The sequence below is a fragment of the Trichosurus vulpecula genome, chromosome 4, assembly GCF_011100635.1.
Source record: "Trichosurus vulpecula isolate mTriVul1 chromosome 4, mTriVul1.pri, whole genome shotgun sequence".
Lineage (NCBI taxonomy): Eukaryota > Metazoa > Chordata > Mammalia > Diprotodontia > Phalangeridae > Trichosurus > Trichosurus vulpecula.
Genome location: NC_050576.1, coordinates 374,792,343 through 374,817,857, shown reverse-complemented (window position 1 = coordinate 374,817,857; position 25,515 = coordinate 374,792,343). Strand labels below are relative to the sequence as shown.

The window sequence follows — 25,515 nt, the reverse complement described above, 5'->3', positions numbered from 1 at the left end:
AAGAGAAAAAAATCAAGTGGGAAAAACTTCACCACAAATTTTTTCTAAAAAAAAGTGATAAAAAGTCATATCCAAGATATATGTGAGTGATTCCCTATATAAGAGAGTCAGTCTCTACATAAGATTGAAAGTCATTCCCCAATGATGGCTGGTGGCTCAAATCAAAGTCAAATGCAAGTCATGTCATCACCTCCTGATGTCAAGGTCCTCTTCCAGAATGAAGGAAAAACCACAGCCTGTGAGTTGTCCAACATGCTTGAACGAGGACTCCACTCTACTTCTCTCCTCTCCTATCTTCTCCTCTCCTCTCCTCTTCCTTGACCTGAGGATGTTCTACCCAAAAGGAAGGAAATTTTGATGCCCAAAAACTACCTAGTTAATTTGGGGTTTACTGGCTGGATTTCTTTCTCAAAGACTATGCCTTAGACCAAATTCACTGTGGATCTCAGGGACTGGACAACCATAGGTCCCTGCCCAAGCACCATTTAATGGTTATTATTTTGGGCCCTTTTGGCTGAGAGTGAATGTAAATAGTAACTGTTTCTCTTTTGGCCAGAAACGCTGAGGGTCTTCCCCTCCCAGTTGGATTTTTTTTTTTTGATCAAAGGGGCCATCCGTTGATTCACTTCTTAAAGAGGCTTATTCACTGAATGGGCATTGCCTCACTCAAAGTGAGAATCTGAAAAGACCTTAGCTTAAAATGGCCAATGTCTGCCCCTGAAACCTGGGCCATCTCCAGTTGTCATGACAAACATCTGGCCAATGGACCCGGATGGCTCTGGAGGAGAAAGTGAGACTGGTAACTTTGAACAGCCCTTCCTCACTCAAATCAAAGTCAATTGCAAGTCATGTCATCACCTCCCTGATGTCACAGTCTTCTTCAACAATGAAGGAAAAAACGGATTCCCCAATATATAAGCAAAAAAATGTTTTCAAAAGAAGTTCAGAATAATAAAGATTATATGAAAAACTTCTCCAACTATTCACAAGAAAAATGTCAATTATAAATTCTGAGGTGTCACTACATTCTACCATATTGATAGATATGATAATGATAAATGATGAGACTAGCTCATCTTTGGAGGGACAGTGGGAAGATTGACACACAAAAACTAGTGGTGGAACTGTGAATTAGTGCCACCATTCTTGAAAAAAAATGTTTAGTATTACGTCAGAAAATTCACTAAATTACCCATTTCCAGAAAATCCACTATTGAGTATATATTTACAAAGAATATCAGAGAGAAAAAGAAAAGATTTCACACACACCAAAATATTCATAACAACACTTTTTGTGGTAGTGTTTAAAAAGAAAAAATAAACTTGGAAACGAAGTGTTTGCCTATCAACTAGGAATTGAGTAAACAGAATATCATATAAAAGTATTGGAACATTATTGTGTTGTAAGAAATGACAAATACAAAGTGTTCCAAGATACAAAAAGTGATTGTTATATGTACACTGACCATAATAATGTAAGTGAAATAACAATAAAAAGAAGATGGATTCCTATTAACTGCAATGACCAATACTAATTTGGGGGCTGGGTGGGGGGAGGTGGTAGACATTGAAACCTATCTCTTTTTGGTAGTGAGTTGAGAGACTCTGGGTGTAGAATATTATACTTATTGTCAAGTATGATGGCTGAGTACATTGCTTTGCTGACCTATTTTTTTCTTTTTTTATAATAAAGGGTTCCGGTGGGGGTTGGGAACACATTCTATTGGGAACACTTACTATTGGCTTTTGAATCAATTTAATAAAAACTCTTTTGTTTAGTTTTTATGATCTTTGACAACCTCATGCCAACCTATCTTTCCAGCCTCACTAGATATTATTACTCCTCCCTCACTGTGATCTAGCCAAGCTGGCTTTCATTCTGTTCCTTGCACACGCATTATCTCACATATCAGTACTTTCGCACTGGCTGTCCACCATGCCTGGAATGCATCGTAGCCTCACTGCTGCCTCAAGAAAATCTCTTTCTTTTTTCACAATGAATCTCAAGCACAACCCTCTCTACAAAGCCTTTCCTGATCCCCATTAGTTCCTTCCTACCCTACCTTGTAAATATTTATTCATATTCATTTTCTTAAAACTTATTTTGCATATTCCTATGCAAACATAGGACACTGTTACATCGCTGGTGGAGTTGTGAAGTTATCCAGCCATTCTGGAGGGCAATTTGGAACTATGCCCAAAGGGCTATAAAAATGTTCATACCCTTTGACCCAACAATACCACTTCTAGGGTTGTATCCCAAAGAGATCACACAAGTGGGAAAAGGACCCATATGTACAAAAATATTTACAGCAGCTCTTTTTGTAGTAGCAAAGAACTGGAAATCAATGGGATGCCCATCAATTGGGGAATGGCTGAACAAGCTGTGGTATATGAAGGTAATGGAATACTATTATGCGATAAGAAATGGGGATGATACAGACTTCATAATAACACGGAAAAACCTACATGATATAATGCTGAGTGAGCAGAGCAGAAACAGGAGAACATTATACACAACTACAGATATATGGATTCTGTGATGAGCAACCCTAATAGACTTTGCTCTTTTCAGCAATGCAAGGTGTAAGGACAACTCCAAAGGACTCATGATGGAGAGAGCTATCTACATCCCGAGGAAGAACTGTGAAGTGTGAATGTAGATTGAGGCACACTGTTTGCTCTCCTTTTTTTTTTTGTTTTCCCTTTTTTTCTTTTGTTTGTTTTCGGGTTTTTTGGTTTTGTTTCTTCTTTCTCCTGATCCATTCCATTGGTCATAATTCTTCTTTACAACTTGCCTATTGTGTAAATAAGTTCAATGGGAAGTTATATGTAGAAGATATATCAAATTCCATGCCGTCTTGGGAAGCGGGGTCGGGGGGGGGGGCAGAAAATCTGGAACTCAAAATTATGTGGAACTGAGTATTGTAAAATGAAAATAAAAAACTTAATTATGAAAAAATAAAAAGCCTTATTTCGCATATTCCTATGTGTCTTTGTTGTCTCCCCATTAGAACGATCTTGTAAATATCATTTTATTCACCATATGCTCAGTGCCTAATACAATGGATGGAAGGTCATAGGCACTTAATCAATACTTGCTGATTCTTCAATGGATGAAATATCCCCATTTCCATCCACTCAAAATTCTCGGATTTCCTCACCCAAGTCTATCTCATAAGTAAATGTACAATGCTACTTTCCCTGCTATCTCACCTGTTGGTACCAATAGTTTCTTCTGAATGATATATACCCTTCCAGAATGAGTTTCTGGGTCCATGTTTCATGCCATCAAGATTTAGCAACAAATTTCCCTCCTCCTGTTGGAGTTACAAGTTCAAATTGCTTACGACCCACACTTCATGAACTTGCATGTAGATATCTTAGACCATGGGTTTAATTTTGGGCTTTTCCCTCTTGTGTCTTGTTTCCAGTGAATTTCTGGGTTTCTCTCTGAAAATTCTTGCTAAATTTTAGCTGCTCTTTAAGGTATCTATCGTGGTTGATATACATATGCATTTTTTTCTTTCTCCTTTTTAATTTAAAACTTTTTTTAAAAAATTAGGTTTTCAAGAATTCAGGCAATTTTTTTAAACAGGTCTTATTATGTGCAGTCCTACCCTGACCAGGATCCTGGAACTACTACATTTTAAGGTCCAGATTCCAGAATCCCCAATCTTAGTCTATGGCACCAGCTTCTTAACCAGATATTCACTTGCTAAATCTGCTTTTCTCTTCTAAAGGATTTGCCCAAACTACACATGTCAATCTCTCCCAGACTGCAGCTATGAACTCATGAATCCATTCAAGTATAAGGAACTAGCTCACTAAGTAACTCAGAGAAAGACCTTATTTTTCCTTTCTTTTCCCTTAATTTGGAATTTTAATGGAGACTATTAAAACAAATTAGATGAAAAAATTAAATAAAATTAAATAAATATCCTTGCCTTTCACTAGAGATCATAGTGCGTTGATAAGCATAACTGTGATTTGTTGTTCTCTATGTTTCCTTCTCTGCTTAAAAATCTACTGAGCCAAAATACATATTTTTCACTTGAACTGAAATTTTACTGAAAAGAAAGTGATGGTGGGAAATTCAAACTGTCTCCCCAGTGAAGTGAAATTGAAAATCGAACCAATTATGCAATTCCTTCAGGTAATTAGAACATCTAGATAATTGAAGCGAATGTTATATTTTGCTTTAAATAAGGAAGATGGTCCCCCTCAGGCAGTTCCACACTCACTTTTTATCCCTTATTTTTTTTATCTACTTTTGATGCAAAGATACAGAGAAACACCTTTAACAGACTGAGCAGGTCATGGATTGTTCACTTTCCAAAAGCAAAGTGACTTTAGAAATCAAACTTCAATTGAGGTATATAAATAGTACATGGGACACTTTGGCAAGCTCAGCAGAACTATCAGCAGAACCAAAAGAGATCCATAAATTTAGAATTAACAATAAATTCTACCAAGAGCTTTCTAAAATAACTAACTTAAGGCAGGGACAATTGAAGAGCTCAAAAAAGGAAAATTTAGTTTGTTAATTTAGAGCTAATTGTTATGGTAATTAGGGTGGGACTTTTTTGTTTTCTCTTTTAGAATGCTAAGGTAATCAAGTACCTTTGATGAGTCTTGCCTTTCAAATGTAATGTAAAAATGCAAGCAAAGTGTCTTTTTGTCTTTTGTTTCTTTGAATCAAGAGTCTTTGACCTGCTTAAGAAGCAAGAAAGCCCCAGGCCCCACACCTTTTTGCTAAGTAGGTTCTGAGCCCTCAGGGCCCTGAACTGAGTATAAGAGCTCTGAGGTTGGTGGTTTGTTTTGGGGCTCTCATTCACTGGAAGAGTTTTGTGTGATTTGATCAGATGAGACTCTGGGTAGCCTCTGGAGGCCACCCCCCAGCTTTGAACACCCAGATGTTGATGCCTCTCTGGTAATGATGTAATTCTTTGGTCAGGCAGCTAGAGGCCTGTCTATTAATAACTGTGTGTGTTTGTTCTGTTTGTATTTGCTCTGACATTCAGGGTGCTGGCTTTCCCCCCAGAACTAAGTAAATGATATACTTATACCTAAGTAAATGATATACCATAAAATGCACCTTAATTTTGGGGCCCGAAATTTGAAAAAAAAAATGTATTACATAAAGTTATTGAACTCAAGTTTTATTCATCATAAAATTCACACAACTCCTCATCACTGTCAAAACTCCCATCCATTAGCTTGTCCTCATCAGTGTTTGATGACGAATCACTGTCTTCATATGTTGCCTCGTCCTCAGTTCCATCTATAGCGTTTGAAATACCACGCTTCTTAAATGACTTGACAACACTCTCAATCTTGATATTATCCCAGGTTCTTTTCACCCAGGTACAAACTTCTCCTATAGTTGGTTTCTTCACTCTTGCCTCTCATGACCCTCTTCTGCTATGGAGTTTTCAGTAGGGTTTCTTCTTCCAATAGCCAGTCTCAGATTGTTTTCTCAATTGAAGGAGGACCAAACTTACATTCAGCAGCACAATTTCCATTCACTTTTGCAAACTGGATCACTTTTAATTTGAATTCAGCACTGTATGAAAATCTTTTCTGAGCTATTTCTGGGCAGAAAACATAACCTAATATACCAGTAACAAATGCAAAACAATGAACGTAAAGACAACAAGGACGAAAAAGCAGGAAATGAAAGTAAAAAATATCTACAACAATGAGGGCAAAAACAAGCGTGAAAAAGAGGGAAATGCAAGTAAAAAAATCTACAACCACTATATAAGACGCACCCAATTTTTGACCCCAAATTTTTCGAAAAGGGTGCATCTTATACTTGGGGAAATATGGCATGTATGTTTGATTAAAGTGAGATTGTTAACCCGTTAAGGTTGCTTTCCTTAGAAAAACAAATCAAAGAACCCGTGTTGGCAGCTCTTCTGTGTGGTAGCGTTGTTGGTCTTAACACAGCCACCATAGCAGAAGCCACATTGTTGTTACAATACTACATAAGCCCCTAAACACTATCATCAGTCAATAAACATTTATGTGCCTCCTGTGTGCCAGGCACTGAGCTGGGCACTGTAAACACAAAGACAAGAGTGAAACCACTCTCTCCTGGCTCTCCTTCTACTCATCAGGAAGCCTTTTTCAAGCCCTCTTAATAGCACCTTACCTTTGCTGATTATTTCCTGTTCATCCTGTACTTAGTTTGTTTGTAATATTTTTCTGCTTGTTGGCCTTTCTCAATAGAGTGAGAGCTTTTTGAGGACAGGGATTGTCTTTTGTCTCTTTTTGTATCTCCGGTGCTTAGAACAGTACCTAGTGCATAGTAAGTGCTTAAGAAATCTTTATTGATTGACTGAAATGGTCCCTGCCTTTAAAAAAAAACAAATTCTATCAAAGAACAAACCCCTAAAATATCAGTATAAATATATACAAAACAATAATGAAAATTCCCAAGAAATTCTGCAAAGATAATCAATGAAAATGTGGAGTTTTTAGGTGAACATTTGAAATAAATTAAGAAAATTAAAGACTTTAACTAATCATACTATGAGGTGAAGAACTTCAACTGGTCTGATCCAATTTGTTCTCTATGTAATATGCCTCCTAAAAAGACTGGGCGGTCCTACAGGAAGATTATCCAAGAAAGGAACATGGATGTAGAATCTCTGTTAAAAATAATTCTGAAAAGATGGATTTGAGAAATTTGGTTCAAGGATAAAGAGGGTGTTAAGAGCAGTAAGAGACAGAAAAGATATTATCTTTTGCAGAAGAAAATAATTTCCCTCTACTAGATGGGAGACCAACTATTCAAAGTGCTAAAGAAGGGAACTATAATTATAAAGGAATTTATAGGAAGGTACAGATGCAGCTGTGCTATATCCCATAATATTCACACTGATCTATAACAGAAAATCTTACATTTTCTAGGACAGAACAACAATTCAGAAGTTGTCCATTCTAATAAGAAAGGAAAAAAAACAGGGCTGGGGACTTGGATTCATCTTTACAATTGTCTTGCCTTGTCAGGTATCTTAATTCTCTCCCTCTCATCCTTTGGGGAAAATAATTCAATGTTTATTTTAGTTAATGTGCTCATCTCTTCTACTCTCTTTTACAGGGAACTTTCTGTTACAGGGAACAGTTTAGACATAAAGGAAATCCCAGATTTCTTCTGATAATAGTCTAGGTTTATATAATGCCATGCATTAAAGCAGCCTTTAGAAACAGGCTATGTAAGAAAAGCCATTCTCTGATAGATACCTGATCAAAGGATATAACAAGTTCTCAAAAGAATTGAGAGCTATTAACAGTCTGAAAGAGTGCACCAAATAACCACTAATAAGAAAATGTACAAAAAAGAATTCAGAGGTTCTAACTCTCACCTACCAAAGTGATAAAGTTCACAAAAATTGAGAATGATTAATGATAGAAGGCTTGTGGAAAGATGAGTACACTAAAGTGTTATTGGTGGATATATGAACTGGCTCAACTATTCTGGAAAACAACTTGAAATTATGAGTACAGAGTGAATAAAATTGACCCAGAGACAGCCCTGCTTAATATACTCCCAAAGAAAGAATGATTTTTCTAGTATGAAGAACTAGAAAAAAAGTTGATGCTTAGATTGGGGGTTTTGTAAACGAGTTACGGTTTATGAATGTAATGAAATATTATTTGTGCAGTGAGAAAACTTTCATGAAATGATGCAAAGCAACCTAAGTAAAAACAGAAAAATAATATTTACAATTACTACAACATAAAGACAACAACCGAAAGACTGCAACTGAATGCTGTGAAATCACAGTGACTACCCTTGGTCTCAAAGAAGAAATACACAGAAACATTTCCCCTAAGTTTTCTTTGCTGAGATGGGGATGATGGGTAATAGGGAACACTCAGATAATGTCATAATTTTTGTTGTGCTGAAATTTTTTTTTCTTCTTTCTTCCTTTTAAAAAAGAATAGCTTTCTGGGAGGGAAGGGATACATTATGAAAGATAGAAAATACAAAACAAAAACTATCAATACAAATCTACTTTAAAAAATAAAGGGAAAACGGATGAATAGATCTACTGTTCACATCTTAGCTCCTCCAAGGAGCTCACCTCTCCCTTCTCCTGAGCCACTATATTGTCCAAAATATTCTAAGAAAGTAGCTTCTCAATATACCTATTTCCCAGAAATGAAACCTAGTCTTCAGTATCACCTCCATCAGCAGCATACATGTTTTTTCCCATGGCAGTGATCTTCATTAGGACTGCATTGTGTTCCCCTCTCATAAGCATAGTTTAATCCTCTCTATTCTGCCACCTCTCTCATTCTCCAGAAGTTTTCTTATTGAGAGACTCAAGGAGTCATAATCCCTTTGCTATTTACCCATGGACTTGCTAAGGACATGTCAACTATTCCATGCCATCCACCTACTCTGTCAGTTTGGTCCATTGTCTCATTTGCCCAGTTGTTAATGTGTGCCCCCCGCCAAATATACTGATTCACTTTTGGGGAGACAAGTTGACTCTAACTTCTCTTTCCAGTCTGATAACGCTTAGAAGGGACAGAGTAATCTATACTACATTGCATATCTACCCCAATCCTTTGCCTCCCATTTCTGGAATACCCTGCTGGTTCATTCTTGCCTTTGGAAACATCTAGTTTCCTTCATCACTCAGATCACATGCCACCTCCTTCAAGAACCCTTTCCTGATTCTCTAGTTGTTAATGCCTCCCCCCAATTACTCTATATTTATTTTGTATGTAATTCCGTATTTGCTTATTTATGAACATATTATATTTCCCCCTCAGCCTTCTTGAGGGAAGGAACGGTCTTGTATTCACATCTGTATCCCCGGCAAAGCATATGACAAATAGCAAACATAAGCAAATACTTGTTGGTTGATTGATTTGAGAAAGACCTGGCAGTTAATACATGCTTTCACCAAGAACCTAGACCTAGATTCCATATTTTAGGAGGAATATTGATAAACTGGAGCACATCAGCTAGAGAGTGACCAGGATTGTGAGGGGACTAGAGATGAGAATTAGTCAAAGAAGTAGGAATGCTTAGCGTGGAAACAGGGAAAACTTGGTTGGGGAAGTCAATGGTATTATTTTAACTAGTTGAAGCGCAGTCATGTGCAAAAGGCATTGAACTTTATTTTATTTTATGTTTTCATTTTTGGCTGTAAAGGACAGGACTAAGAGCAATAGGTAGAACCTCCGATGAGGCATATTTCTGTATTGCCATAAGAGAAAACATCCTAACTTCAAAATGGGTCCCTAGCACTGGAGACCTTTGAGACCATCTAGTTGAAGTGTGAATTGGAAGAGTTAACCTCTAAGATTACTTCCAAAACTCAAAATCTTGGAATTCGTGATTTAATGGGTTCTTCATATAGTTTAAATCACACTCTGCTATTTATTTGTCCTCTGGGCTTTAGAATAAATCATCCAATGATATCTTTAAAATTCTGATTAAGGAGTATTCAAAGATCTCTACTTGCTCTCATCACTGAAATTTGACAGGCTTATGTGGAGTGTGACAGAAACAATAGATGCTCACAGGGAGATAGAGGGGTGGCTCATGGTGGCATTCTTATGAGTTAATGAGTAATATTACAACAATAGACCAAGAAATAATAATAATATTTACATGATGCCTTTAGGTCTGCAAAGAGCTTTACAAATATTCCCTCAAATATCCTTGAAACAACCCTGGGAAGGAATTGTTATCTCCAGTTCAAAGATGAGGGAAATGAGACAGATTTGTGATTTGCCCAGAGTCACACCCCAAGTATCATATTTGAACTCAGATATTCCTGACTCCATGTTCAGCACTCTATTGCATCTACAGCTGTCTCTATTTCAAGTGACAAAAGGTTTTTCTTGGAATAGGAAGGCTTAGAAATTACATCTTTCAAAAACATATTATTGCCTGTTGGGTTTAGAGCTCTACATTTTGTGTATAAAGTAATTCCTTCCAGTTAAAATGAAGATATAAGTTAGTTTTCACAGTACTAGCTACAGGGCAAAGCTATGAGAGCATGATAATGGCAGCTAACCAAGTAATAATAATAGCTAACATTTATATAGAACTTACTCTGTGCCAGGCACTGTACCATGCATTTTACAATTTTTGTCTCATTTGATCCTTATAACATCCCTCAGAGATAGGTGCTATTATTATCTGCATTTTACAAGGGAGAAAACTGAGGCAAAAAATGATTAAGTGACTTGTCAAGGGTCATAGAGCTAGTAAGTGTCTAAGAAAGGAATTGAACTCAGATTTTTTGACTCCAGGTCCAGTGCTCTATCCACAGCCTGCCTAGCTGCTCCAAGTAATTCAAGTTACACATAATAACTCTTTCCCTTTTGGGAATGGATAATACACACCTCCACAGACTGTCCCATCCAAGTCTTCACACTTCCGATCATCACATTCACAGGTCTTGCCATAAACTCTGCTATCTCCTGGAGGGTAGCAGGTACATTGGCCACATTCACATTTGCCTGGGGAGACAACAACAGAAAAAGAAGGCAGAATTAGCTTCACAGTATCATAAGAACCTGGGGGAGATGTAAGGAAGAAGAGAAACAAACCAAACATAAACAGCCTACATCAATTCTATTCCTGCCAATACTTCAGTATCTAGCATTCCACCTGTGTCCTTGCTAAGATAAAGTTCAAGCACAAGTTCTAAAGAGAACAGATACAAAAGTTAGACAATGGTTTTGATGGACTACTTACTCCAGTGAGACATCCACCATTATCCCATTTCATTGGCCATTCATTTACAAAGATATTTAAGTTGAGTCAGACTTCTCTTGTCGCAGACTTAATTAAATAGAGCAAGTAAGGTCATAGTTTCAACTCAATCATGTGGCATTTCATATGAGGCAATAAATTTCAAAGGAGCTGATGGATTTTTATTGAGTAGTGCAACACTAAACTGCATCCTGAAAGACCCAGAATTTGATTTGTGACTCAGTCTATGATCTTGAAATTAATGTTGGTAAATATAGTTTATAAACTAATATCTCTTTTATTATTACTTCTACAGTTCAAAGAACTACTAGTTATAGCAAATATATATATATATATATATGTGTGTGTGTGTGTGTGTGTGTATTTATATATATTTGCACACACATATGTAACAGATTATTGGGTGCTAAGGTACAAAACAGGTGCTAAAAAGAACTGATTTTTATTTATTTATTCCCGCTACAAAATAGAGAACATATGAAAATACTGAGATCTAAGAAATCAGAAAGGTATTAATAGTCACTTATAAGTCTTCGAGTTTTTAAAACTATTATTTACCAGTAAAATGCTGCATGAAAAAAGGAGACAACTCCTCTGATAGCTATCCATGTCAGTCCCATCCCTCCCGTGTCACACTCTTCCCCACCCTTCTACCATACCCTATGCAACCACTGTTCACTTGTTAACAAATTACCTTTCAAATCAGACTTGTACCAAGACATTATTCTGCATATAATTTTATGTACTTATATAAGCACAATTTGTTTCTCTGAAATGAACTGCAGTCTCCTTGAGAGCAGGGATTATTTCATTCTATATGTTATCCATATGCTTTCTGTAGACTATTTGTCTATCTGACTACTAACACAGTGCCTTGCAAATAGTGGATACATAATAAGTGCTTGTTGAATTCAAAATAATCTGAGAAAGTGGCATTGGTTTTCCTAAAATATACTTGTAATATGAGAGAGCTCCTACAATCTGTTATTAGATCAACCACTCCAAATACAGGAAGTCCACCAAAATTTTCCTGGGCTCCTTTATGGTTGTCTCTATTATCTCTTGTTAATCTTTTGATATTTTTGAAACCTTATTAAAGAGCTTCAGTTTGGAATTGAGGCAAAGCATTTTTTTTAAAAATGTGCCTTTACAGTAAGAAAAATAAAGTATAGCTCTATAATTCAATGCTTACAGTAGAAACGATGACAAAGTTCACTAAATGGGCTCGTTGATAACTAAATAGATTCAAAAAGACTGTTTTCAACAAAACATGCTAATTTTATTCAATTTAAATGTCTATGTGAAATAAAAGTTATTGAGTGTCTTCTACATGTAAAGTATGGTTCAATGATGTAAATAAGACTCAGGTCCTCTCTTCTGGAGGCTACATAGAAGTACATAGCAATGGCAGTCTGGGCTAGTGGACAGGGGGATAGACTTGGAATTGCAGAATTCAGCTCTGAATTATAAAATGGGAAAAAATAATAACACATACCTCTCCAGGTTGTTGTGAGAATCAAATGAGATTATATTTGTATGGCACTTAGCACAGTGCCTGATGCATAGTGAAAGCTTAACAAATGAGCGTCCCCCTATCCTGGACAAGTAACCTATTCCCTGTGAGTCTCACTTTGTTCATTTGTAAAATGAGGATAAAAAAAACTTCCTACTTCACAGGACTGATGTGGAGAGAAAATCAGATGCATGGAAATCACTTTTTAAACTTTAATTATTTTATAAAAGCAAGCGAGAATATCAGAGGGTTGACCACCATATGAATCTTCACTATTTCTTCTGAATATCTTTAAAAATGATCCAATCCAACTTCCACCATAACTGGGTAGATCCTTGCTCCTACTCCTGGAGGTATGCTAGTAATAGAATATTCAGTGGGATGCAGGGGAAAATTATTGTATTTGGTATGAGAGCACAAGTTTTAATCCCATCTCTGTGACTTGGTAGACTCGAGGCAAGATACCTACACTCTGGGCCTTAGTTTCCACAACAGTAAGGTGAGAGGATTGGACTATAGTGGATACATCACTGAACTTGGAGTCAGTAATACCTGATTTCAAATCCTGCCTCAGGCATTTAATAGCTGTGTGACCCTGGCAAATCACCTAACCTCTCTGTGCCTCAGTTTCTGCATCTGTAAAAAGAGGAGTTTGGAGCTGATTATTTCTGAAGCTCCTTCCAGCTCTCAATCTGTGATAATATGTATATCCATTCACACTAGTATATAATCTTTGTGTTAGAGGCTCCCTCTTAATACTGAGGTACATTTTGGATAGACTTCTATACTTCTCACTGGCAGCTCACTTTCAGTATCTTTCACTGATAGGAACAAAGAGTAGAAACCAAATATCTTACATAAGCACTCAGGCTCAAGGTATCTAAATATAACCATAGACAAGAATCAGAAAGGACTGACATTTGAGACCATGGTGGGTTGGAATACGGTGGAGTAGTTAAGGGACCCCACTCAGTGAGAGTAAGACAAATCTTTTTCCCAAGAAAACACACATTCTGTGTTCATCACTCTAAAGTTTGTTGTGCCCTGGGGTTCTGTTCTTGGTCCTCTTTTTTTTCCTTCACTATTTTTCTCCTACAGTGATCTTGTCAGCTACCATGGACTCAATTATCACCTCTGGGTACAAGACTCCCAAATCTACACATCCAGGCCTCTCCTGAGGTCAAGGCATGCACCACAAATTTTCTGTCAACATCTCCAGCTGGATGGCCCATAGGAATCTCAAATACAATATATCCAATCCAGAATTCATTATTCTTTCCCCTTCCTAACTTTTCTATTTCTCTCAAAATTACTACCATCCTTCCAGTCATCCAGGTTTTCAACCATGAGGTCTCCCTCATTATCTGTAGCCATCATTTACCAAATCTTGATAATTCTAAAATTACAACATTACTCTCCTCTCTAATCACAGAGACTCTACTCTAATCATGTCTCATTTGGACCATTACAACAGCCTCCCAATACCCTTTCTCAAGTCTCTTCTTTCCCATCCATCCAAAGCTGGCAAATTTATATTGCTTAAGAATGGGTTTAAGTACAAAACTCCACTGCTCAAGAGACTTCAAAGGCTCCCTTTCATTTCCAAAAAGATACAAACTCTCTGTTTGACAAACTAGCTTCAATCTACCTTTGAAGACGATTTCTATAGTCTCCACTGTGCACTTCACACCAAACTCCCCTCCTTACTGTTCACTATATGCAACATTCAATCACCTTCCTATATGCCTTCAGCACAGTTGTCCCCCAAGTCCTTCTTCAGGTTCTTCAATTGTTAGTACTATTCCCTTTCCTCAAAATGACTTGTATTTACTTTGTATTAGCTTGTGTTAACTAATAATACCTGCCCCAAACCCTGAGAGAGTATTCACTGGATAGTCAAATATGGAAGCTGAAGCTTAAACACTTTGGCCACATAATGAGAAGACAGAACTCATAAAAAACACCTTAATGTTGGGAAAGATTGAAGGTAAAAGGAAAAGGGGATGTCAGAGGATGAGATAGATAGTATCATGGAAACATCAATCTTGAACTTGGAAAGACTTCTAGAGATAGTGGAGGACAGAAGGGCCTGGCCTGCTATGGTCCATGGAATCACAAAGAATCAGACATGAATGAGTGACTTAACAATAACAACCCTCAGTAGAAAGGAAGCTACCCAAGGCCAAAGATTGTTTTTTTTCCCTCTATACCCTTGGTGCTTAAAACTAAGGCTTGCTGGGTGGGGGGGGCAGAGCCAATATAGCAGCTGGAAAGCTGGGACTTGCTGAAGCTTTCCCCCAGTTCCCTCCAAACACCTATAAAAGAGGCTCTGAACAAATTCTAGAGCTGCAGAATGCATGAAATAGCAGAGGGAAGCAGGGCTCCAGCCCAGGACAGCCTGGATGGTCACTGGGAAGGGTCTATTGCATGGAGCCGGGAACCAAGAGAAGCAGAGCCCAGAGTGGGCTGCGCCAGGACCAACCAGATAGGAAGCAGGGCGGAACACACCACAAGGACCTGAATCATTGAGCTGCGGCAATTACCAGACTTCTCAACCCACAAATGCCAAAGACAACAGAGAAGGTTAGTGGGAAAAGCTTCTGGGACAGAGTGAAAGGAGTTCAGGTTCGGCCATGGCCACAGTGTGTGTGTGGGGTGGGTGGCAGTGGGGCCATGTAGGTGGTGCAGCTCTGAGGCTGTTTCCAGAGCTACAGCTGCAGTTGCTTCTGGCCCTAGGCCCACCTGATGGGAGGAATTAAGCTGTGGATTAGAATGGGAGTGCAAAGCCAGCTTTGCCCTGACAGGATCTGGGCCATGAACCTGGAGAAGGAGCACTGGTGTGGCAAAGCTTGCTGTGCAAAAGTAGCTCTGAAAACAGTAGTGCAGCTCCTCAAGCTTGGAACAAAGCACTCTCAACTGTCCAAGCAGTGATACCCGACAAAAACCTGAGGAGTCAAGTAGTTGGCTGGGAAGATGAACAGGAAGTGAAAATGGACCCAGATACAGACTCAGACTTTGGAATCTTTTTTTGGTGACAAAGAAGACCAAAACATAAACCCAGAAGAAGTCAACAAAGTCAAAGAGTGTACATCAAAAGCCTCCAAGAAAAATATGAATTGGTCTCAGGGCATGTAAGAGCTCACAAAGGATTTGGAGAAGCAAGTAAGAGAAGTAGAGGAAAAATTGAGAAGAAAAATGAGAGTGATGTGAGAAAACCGTGAAAAACAAGTCAATGACTTGCTAAAGGGGACCTAAAAAATACTGAAGAAAATAACACCTCAAAAAATAGACTAACACAAATGGCAAAAGAGCTCCAAAAAGCCAATGAGGAGAAGAATGCCTTGAAAGGCAGAATTAGCCAAATGGAAAAGGAGGTCCAAAAGACCACTGAAAAAAATACTACCTTAAAAATTAGACTGGAACAAGTGGAAGCTAGTGACTTGATGAGAAATCAAGAGATTATAAACAGAACCAAAGGAATGAAAAAATGGAGGACAATGGGAAATATCTCATTGGAAAAACCATTGAACTGGAAAATAGATCCAGGAGAGATAATTTAAAAATTATTGGACTACCTGAAAGCCATGAAAGAAAGAGCTTAGATATCATCTTTCAATAAATTATCAAGGAGAACTGCCCTGATATTCTAGAGCCAGAGGGTAAAATGGAAATTGAAAGAATCCACAGATCGCCTCCTGACAAATTCCAGAGCTCCCAGATCAAGAAGAAAATACTTCAAGCAGCCAGAAATAAACAAATTGAGTAAAACATCTAGCAGCTCCCACATTAAGGTATCAAAGACCTTGGAATATGATATTCTGGAGGTCAATGGAGCTAGGATTAAAACCAAGAATCACTTACCCGGCAAAACTGAATATAATGCTCCAAGGCAAAATATGGATTTTCAATAAAATAGAGGACTTTCAAGCTTTCTCAGTGAAAAGACCAGATTTGAATAGAAAATTTGACTTTCAAACACAAGAATCAAGAGAAGCATGAAAAGGTAAACAAGAACAAGAAATCATAAGGGACATACTAAAGTTGAACTGTTTTATTTACATCCCTACGTGGAAAGATGACATGTGTAATAAATGAGACCTCAGTATTAGGGTAGCTGAAGGGAATATACATATACATATATAGAGACAGAGGGCACAGGGTGAGTTGAATATGATGGGATGATATCTAAAAAAATAATATCAAATTAAGGGATGAGAGAGGAATATATTGAGAGAGGGAGAAAGGGAGAGAGAGAATGGGATAAATTATCTCCCATAGAAGTGGCAAGAAAAAGCAGTTTGTTGGAAGAAAGAGGGGGCAGGTGAGGGGGAATGAGTGAATCTTGTTTTCATCAGATTTGACTTGAGGAGGGGATAACATACACACTCAATTGAGTATCTTATCCCACAGGAAAGAAGGAGGAATGGGATAAAAAAGGGGGATGATAGAAGGCAGGGCAGATAGGGGGAGGAGTTAATCAAAAGTAAACACTTTTGAAAAGGGACAGGGTCAAGGGAGAAAATTCAATAAAGGGGGACTGGATAGGAGGGAGCAAAATATAGTTAGTCTTTCACAACATGAGTACTGTGGAAGAGTTTTGCATAATGACACATGTGTGACCTATGTTGAATTGCTTGCCTTCTTCAGGAGCGTGGGTGGGGAGGGAAAAGGGGAGAGAGTTTGGAACTAAAAGTTTTAAAAGCAGATGTTCAAAAAAAAGATTTGCTTTTGCATGCAACTAGGAAATAAGATATACAAGCAATGGGGGGAAATCTATCTTGCCCTACAAGAAAGTAAGGGAAAGGGGGATGGGGGGAGTGGGGTGACAGAAGGGAGGGCTGACTGGGGAATGGGGCAATCAGAATATATGCCATCTTGGAGTGGGTGAGGGAGGGTGGAAATGGGGAGAAAATTTGTAATTCAAAATCTTCTGGAAATCAATGCTGAAAATTTAAAATATTAAATAAATAATAAAAAACAAAAAACCAAGCTTCCCAGAGGCTTTTCAAGCTCAAAAAAAAAAAAAAGAATTTAAAACTAAAGTGAATACACCTTGAAACTGTCCTAAGGCTTTTGGGACACTCCATTAAAAAAAATCTGCTGCCTTCCTGATTTAAAAATAATTGGAGACACGTGAAGCCCTTGAGAGGTATGACGCTCTAGGGAGGGGTGAAGCTCTCTGACCCTGAAGAAGTGTATATATACTCTGAGGTTAGCCTTTTGTTTGGGGCCCACTCATTGGAAGAGTGTTGGTCTGGAGACTCTGGGTAACTGTTAAGGAGCCCCCTGGCTTTGAAAACCATGATGTTGGTTCTTGTCTGGTAACTATATATTGTGATTTGGTTAGATAGAAATGTTGATCTGTTTATATTGTTTCTGTTAGTAATTTCTGTTTGTATTTGCTCTGAAGTTCAGGGTGCTGGCATTTCCTCCTGAACTAAGTGAATGATATATGTATGTTTGATTAAAGTGAGATTGTAAACCCCTAAGAAAACTAAGGCTTGCTGATATTAAGAAATCATTGTTAAATGAATGAACTCAGTTGAGGCTGAAAATATTCACTTCTCAGTTCATAGAAAGCCATGAACAAGATAATTATAATTTCTTTCATCCGGAATGGATGAGGAGCAACTATCCTATCTGAGATGTGTAAAGTCTCCATAACTTGCAGTACCACCCTGGTGATACTTCCAGCAAAAGGAAAGGATTACTGGTTTGCTCTTTTACATTGAGGTTCCATGTATCATTACTCTTCCAAAAATTCTCATATAGATGCTTTACTACATGGTTGCTATCCTCCTTTCTACCAGATATCATGAGTCTTATCTCTTTGCAGCATGGGTCTCTTTCCACAGACACTCCATCACTAATGTGCCTCTCTCATTTTTGTTCCCCATTACATTGCATGTCTTCCCCCCAAAAATAGTACCAGTTGTTAAATACAAGGATAGTGGAAAGATTACAATGTGTTCTGGCTTCCATGCCAAAGGCTGGAATGCCTCAAGGCTCCTTAAACTGTCTTTTGCTTTATACCTAGTTGCCATGCTTCACCTCCCACATACACACCTAAACACCTGGAGTCTTCCTCAGTCAGTTGGAGTAAACACTCTTTCTCTATTGTCCACTTAGAGAACATGACTGTTAGTTTTCTCTCTCCAAGTCAGTTAGTGGTAAATCTGTCTCATTTGCTTCCTCTGTGTCCCAATCTAGGATGATATGGATAATATTTTTGGATATAATTGTACAGCCTAGTGGTCTGAAAAATAAACACTTAACATGTTTTTCTTAATTTGAAATGTTGTTTCGCCCTGACCTTTTATTGATTCTGCTGTTTCAGAATTCTATTTGAGGCATTATTTAAAGTTGTTTAGAGGGGCATTTTGGAGAGTTCAGGTAACTTCCTGCCTGTACTCTACTATCTTGGCTCCACCTCCATAAAAAATATCTTATAGAAGGTAGTACTTCTGCTGAGTTTTAAAAGAAGAAAGAGATGAAGCATTGGAGAGGCAGATAGACAGAGTGTATCGCAGGCATTGGAGAGAATTTTTACAAAGTCATAGAAGCAGAAGTCAAGTCAAGAAGTCAGAAATCATGTATTAAGTGTCCACTATGTGCCAGTCACTGTGATAAGTCATATATATGTATGTATATATGCATATATATATATATATATGTGTGCACACACACATATATGTATGTATGTGTCTATATATGTGTGCGTATATATGTATATGTGTGTATAAATATACATATATAGATTGTATGCATATATATACAGACACACACATACACACACACACACACATATATACATATATATATGATTTCTGCTCTCAAGGATCTCACTTTAATAGAGAAGACTATATACAAACAACTATGAACAAACAAGATATATGCAAAATAAATGTGAAACAACCAACAAAAGGAAAGTACTTAGTATTAAGGGATATAAAGTAAGGTTGTTTGTAGAAGATATAATTCTAGCTGGGACTTGAAAGAAGACAGAGAATTTAAAAGATGGAGATGAGGATGCAGAGAAGCACAAGCATGCTGGATAGCCAGGGAAGGAGCCAGGAGTCAGAGACGCAGTGAGTGTTACTGGATCTAACAGTAAGGATGGAACATGAGGTGGGAGGAGATAAGATGTAGAATAACTGGAAAAGATAGGAGCGTAAGGTTATGAAGTGTTTTGAACACCATACAGAGGATTTTAGATTTGATCCTGGGGGCAATAGGGAACCACTGGAATTTATTTTAATAACATGGTCAGGTATGAATTTAAGAAAATCAATTTTAACAGCTGAATGGAATATAACTTGTGTGGGAAGAAACCTGAAACAGGGAGAACAACCAGAAGACTTATTGTCATGATCCAGCTGTGAGGTGATGAGGGATTGCACCCTAGTGATCATAGTGTCACAGAAGTATGATACATGAGATGTTACAAGGTATAAAATTCCAGGACTTGGCAACCAAATGATAAGAGAGGTGGTGAAAGAGTGAGGAGTTGAGGATAACACCTAGTTTGTGAGCCTTGGTGACTGGTGGGAGGGAGGACTGAAAGAGATGTATAATGAGTTTATTTTTTACATGTTAAGTCTAAGATGTCTATAGGATATCCAGTTAGAGGTACAGCATCTAATAGGCAGTTAGAACAATGAGTCCAGATGTTAGGAGAAATATTACACCTACGTAAGTAGATATTAGAATTATCAACATACAGACAATATTGAATCAGTGAGAACTAATGAGATCACAAAATGAAAGAGCACGGAGTGAGAAGAGAAAAAGTCCTACGTCAGAGCGTGTTTGACCTGGCTGAATGAAGATCCAGCAAAGAAGAAGAAGAAGGAGGGAATCTGAGAAATAGAGGAAAATTATAAAAGTTATCTTGTAATAATGTAGAGAGAAGAGTGTCAAGTCCAAATCTTGTCTCAGATACTTATTTGTTTTGTGCCTCTGAGGAAGTCACCGTTTCTCATCCTCAATTATCTGTAAAATGAGAACAGGACCTCCCTGATAGGGTTGTTGTGAGTATCAAACAAGATAATGTAAGCAAAGTATATTGCAAACCTTAGAATGCTACCACTGCAACTGTTACTTATTATATTATTGTTACTGTTATAATTATAATAATTTGGCTGCCATGGAAGAGATGTTTAGTGTCTGTTATCACATTTTTGCTCTTATGCCATTTAATGGTTTTGAGACACCATGGGCTAAAGAAGTATTTTGCTCTTATGCCATTTGATGGTTTTGAGACACCATAGGCTAAAGAAGTAATCACCTGGTGACCAGATTCCTGGAGATAAATCTCTATGTTTCACTAGATTGATTCTCAGACAGAAGACTGAGACTGCCACTGAGATGGTGCTCTAAACATTTCCAGAATAGCACAACAACTTTCTAAACTCACTTACCTCTCCTACATGATGAAGCATCAAAATAGATCCTTGTGAAAGACTCAAAGAGCAATATAGACATTCCTGATGGGTGCAGCTCAACAGTAGCTTATTTCAAATAATGGCCTGTTCTCAAACATGGCATAAGAGAAATACACAGGTTCCCAAAATCCTTAGTGCAATTTTAGACTATTAAAACTTAAACCACTGTGGTGGTAGTGGGGTGAGGGAGAGCTTCTTCTTCCTCTCGAACGGTTCGTTGCTTGGTGCAGTGAGTACAGCACCGGCCCTGGAGTCAGGAGGACCTGAGTTCAAATTTGGACTCAGACATTTGACACACTTAGTAGCTGTGTAACCTTGGGCAAGTCACTTAACCCCAATTGCCCTGCCTTCTCCCCTCCAAAAAAAACCCCTTGAAATATATTAAAATTTAAATCATTAAAACTTTAAACTGCACTAAGAGTTTTGGGACACCCTGGTTATAATTACAAATATACAATTGAAAAGGGTGGGCTTGTCATGTGACAAGCCTGTGGGATGGACAGCTCCTCTGGTATCTATAAAATGTGAACATCCCAGACAGAGTCTTCTGTAATGTTAGATGAATACCGAAAGGTGTTATCTATCAAAGAATATAGACAAAAATTGAACTGGATGAACAGGAAATTTTTATCATGGATCTATAATCACTGGGAAAGCCTGAAAAATATTTTACTACCTTGGAGAACTGAAAATAGAGTAAGGGGTAGAAGTAAATCTTCACATTCACTCCTTGGATTAAGTAATTGCCTGGGAGCTCTCAATGAAAAAAAAAGCTCTTTAAAAATCTATTCACACAGAAAAAAAAGCCCAGTGTGTTTATAACCAATTCTTAATGTATCCTTGCTGTATGCAAATTCTCATATGCCTCTAAAATGAACAGAAGTAATAATAAAGCTTCCTTTAGGAAAAAGTGATTTCACCCAATCACCATAATTACAAAAAAGTTTAAAGAGAGTAAAACTTACTCTATAAGAAATGTCTATTCTTGATGTTGTCAACAGCGACTTTAAAGTAATTATAAACAAAGCACCATTATTTCAATGCTAGTAAGAGATAGTCCCTCTGTGAATGCACATTTTCTATTGTAGGACAAAATAGTACAACCAAATTATAGGATGAAATGAAAAGAAGTAGCTCTGGGAGCCATCTAAGACTTTCATCAAATGAAGATTACATGGACTATGTTTTTAGAAACTGAAAGGTCAAAACTTTATTATGTTTTGACTCGTTAGCTTTCACCTCTTATCGACAGTTCTCAACTGCTTTCTGTACAAGATCTAATTTAACTCCTTCATAACATCTGCCCTCACAGGATTTTAAAATGAAAGAAAAATCTATATCAGTACAGTAGTTCCCCACTTTTTCCCATTTTAATAGCTTAAATCTACCAGTATTGATTCTGAAACTTAGAATGATGCCTGTTATATCCAAATGGAAAAGTATCTAAAAGCAATTTTAAAGGCCATAAATTAATTACCTACCAAAAATCCCCTAAGTTACTGAAAACTACTTCTGAAAATGGAAAGAAAATACGATTTAACATCATTGTCATAATCAATAGGGCTTTTGCTAGGCAAAACTGGTGATAACGCTTTCTTCTCTCCCAATTCCTCTCCACTCCCCACTTAATAGTATTTTATTTTTTCCCAATGACATGTAAAGATAGTTTTCAACATTCATTTTTATAAGATTTTGAATTCAAAAGTTTTCTCCTTCCGTCCTCTCCCCTGTCCCCAAGACATCAAGCAATCTGATGCAGGTTATACATGTACATTTATCTTAAACATATTTCCACATTAGTCATGTTGTGAAAGAAGAATCAGAACAAAAGGGAAAAACCATGAGAAAGAGAAAACAAAGAAAATGAAAATAGTATGTTCCAATTTGCATTCAGACTCCAAAGCTCTTTCTCTGAATGTCGATAGTATTTTCTATCATGAGTCTTTTGGAATTATCTTGGGTTATTATATTGCTGAGGAGAGCTAAATCTATCAAAGTTGATTATCACATAATATTGCTGTTACTATGTACAATATTCTCCTGGTTCTGCTCATTTCACTCAGCATCAGTTCATTTAAGTCTTTCCAGGTTTTTCTGAAATCTGCCTGCTAGTAATTTCTTATAGCACACTAGTATTCCATTACATTCATATACTACAACTTGTTCAGCCATTCTCCAACTGATGGACATCCCTTCAATTTCCAATTCTTGGTAACCACAAAAAGAGCTGCTATAAATATTTTTGTACCTGTGGGTCTTTTCCCCATTTTTATGATCTCTTTGGGATACAGACCTAAGAGTGGTATTGTTGGATTAAAGGATATGTACAGTTTACTTGCCCTTTGGGCAGAGTTACAAATTGCTCTCCAGAATGGTTAGATCAGTTCACAACTCCACCAACAATGCATTAATGTTTCAAATTCCCCACATCTTCTCCGATATCTATCATTAGCCAATCTGATAGGCGTGAAGTCTCATTATTCTTCTTGCTACATTATCACATCCCCTGGCTTCCTGAGTTATCCAACTCCTAATCCAACTTTTCTCTCAAACTCTGTACATGTCTTTTCTGCTTTGCTCCTTTTCTTCAAAATGTTCCAAGGTCTTGATAATCTTAAGCTAACAGATAGGAAAGTGTTATTAGTCTAATATTACAACTATCCCCTTGATCCCTAAAAAAACCACCACACACCCCTAACAATACATTTGCTCTTTTGTATTTTTAGTGCTGTTGGATTATCATTCAACACACATTTAATAAACCCCCAGTATATATCAAGTACTGTGTTACACACTGAAGACATAACAACAAAAATACTACCAAAGTTACTACCATCTAGAACCTTATATTCTTCTATGGAATTCAACATGTACATAGAAGCAGCAGCCTTGCATGGTAAATAGAAAGCTGCCTTCTGAGCCAGGAAGACCTGACTTCAAGTTCCATCACTGACACATACTAACTGTGAGATCCTGGGTAGGTCTCAACCTATCGATGCTTTAGCTATTCTCTAAGACTATTAAGTTCTAAAGAAGAAGGATGATATACTTTGGGAGAAGGAAGTTCCTCACTGGGGAATTTCTCTATAATAGTGAAATGATAAGCAGTCATCATCCAAAGAAAATTAGGAAGGAAAATATCCATAATTCTATGTTATCTGAAAAGGCTCCTCAGAGGAGATGACACTTGAGTTCATTGATTCAAAGTACCTACTATAAGTCAGGCACTGTGCTAAGTGCTGAGGATACAAAAAGAGACAAAATAATCCCTGCACTCAAGGAGTTTAAAATCTAAAGGAGGAGACAATGCACAAACACATACAAAGCAATCTATATACAATATGTATCAGAAATAATTTTAAAAGGGAAAGCAGTGGAATTAAGAGAAGTTGGGAAAGGCTTCCTGTAGAAGGTGTGATTTTAGTTGGGGCTTAAAGGAAGCTGGGGAGGTCAGTATTACTGTGAGAGGAGGCAGAGAGAGGTGAGCCTTAAAGTAAATTAAGGATTCAATAAAAAGAATAGGTGAGAACTGATCACATTCCAAGCTTGGGGATGGTTTGTGTGAATGCACAGGAAGAAGAGAGATAGAAAGTTAGATCCAGTTTGTCTGGAAAAGAAACTTGGTGAAGGTCCACGTTATGAAATTAACCTTAAAGGTAGATAGGAGAAGATTGTGAAGCCTCCTAAATTTCAGGCTTAGGAGTCTACATATTACTTATTCTTTGAGGAGCCATTAAAGATTTTTGAGTGTGGGAATGGCATGGGCAGATTTGTACATCAGGGAGATGATTTTGTCAGCCATGCAGATGGCTTGTAGGAGAAGATAGTGACTAGAAGCAGAGATCAATTAGGAGGTTCTACTAACAGTTCTAAGAATAGGTGATGAGGGCCTACTCTTGGAGACAAAGTGGACTAATGTGTCCTACCCCCAGGTGGTATCTTGGCATTTAGCTTTGATGACCTTCAAATAGTGGAGGTGGTCTGTCAATGAGACTGTTCTCAAAGTCCTTCCATTATGGTAACACCTACTAAAATGAGTATTCTACTGACATAACCTTGAAAATGCCACTCCACAAGGAGACATCAGAGTAGAATTGGTGAAAGATTATGACTTTCAATACCTCAACCCAAAGTACTGCATAATGCTCAAGCAGGGTAGATATGAGGTGCATTTAGAATAACAAACAGCAAAGTCTCATTATTTTTGGAGCAAGGAGAGATGTTAGAGATGATCTCATTCAAACCTTTCATTGTCCTGATGAAAAGACTCGGGCCCAGAGAGGAAAAGTGATTTCCCCAAGGTGACAGAGGCAGTGAGTTGAAGGATTATTGTAGGATCTTGGAGGTGGAGTAGAGCAGTGACAAGAGCACCAGACTTTGAGGCAGAGGACTAGTCCTAAAGCTGGCTCTGCCATCTGCTGATTCTATGACAATGGGTAAGTCACAATGTCACTGGATTTGTTTTCTTACCCATGAAATGAGGTAGTTGGACCAGATGATCTTCAAGGTCCCATCTAGCTTCAAGCAATGATCCTAAGACTTTTACTTCCAAATCTAGGGTTCCTTCCAAGCAATAAATGAAAATCCATCTTATCACATTAAAATGACAGACTTATCTCTAAAGGGATTCCTGAAGCCATGTAGAATACCTCCCTACTTTTTACAGTTTGGGAAGCTGACTTTATAGTCACATTTTAAATCTTTAAGCTGGGGAGGGGTACATGGAAGAGTGTTTTGTCCTCTTTCAAATAAGTGATTACTGGAGTGAGGGTGTGTGTGAGGCTAAGTAAATATGAATGGTATGT

The 25,515-nt window shown here is 37.7% G+C and overlaps 1 protein-coding gene across 1 annotated transcript in view; it reads right to left on the bottom strand.

The window, feature by feature from the left end:
- LOC118847280 (integrin beta-like protein 1) overlaps positions 1-13,640 on the bottom strand; it is a 43,198-nt gene extending 29,558 nt beyond the window's left edge. Inside the window, exons 1-2 of the mRNA XM_036755786.1 lie at positions 13,583-13,640; positions 10,381-10,497 (exon numbers count right to left, since the gene is read on the bottom strand). Coding sequence (XP_036611681.1) covers positions 10,381-10,497; positions 13,583-13,640 — 175 coding nt within the window. The remainder of the gene's footprint in view (positions 1-10,380; positions 10,498-13,582) is intronic.
- Positions 13,641-25,515: the final 11,875 nt, after the last annotated feature.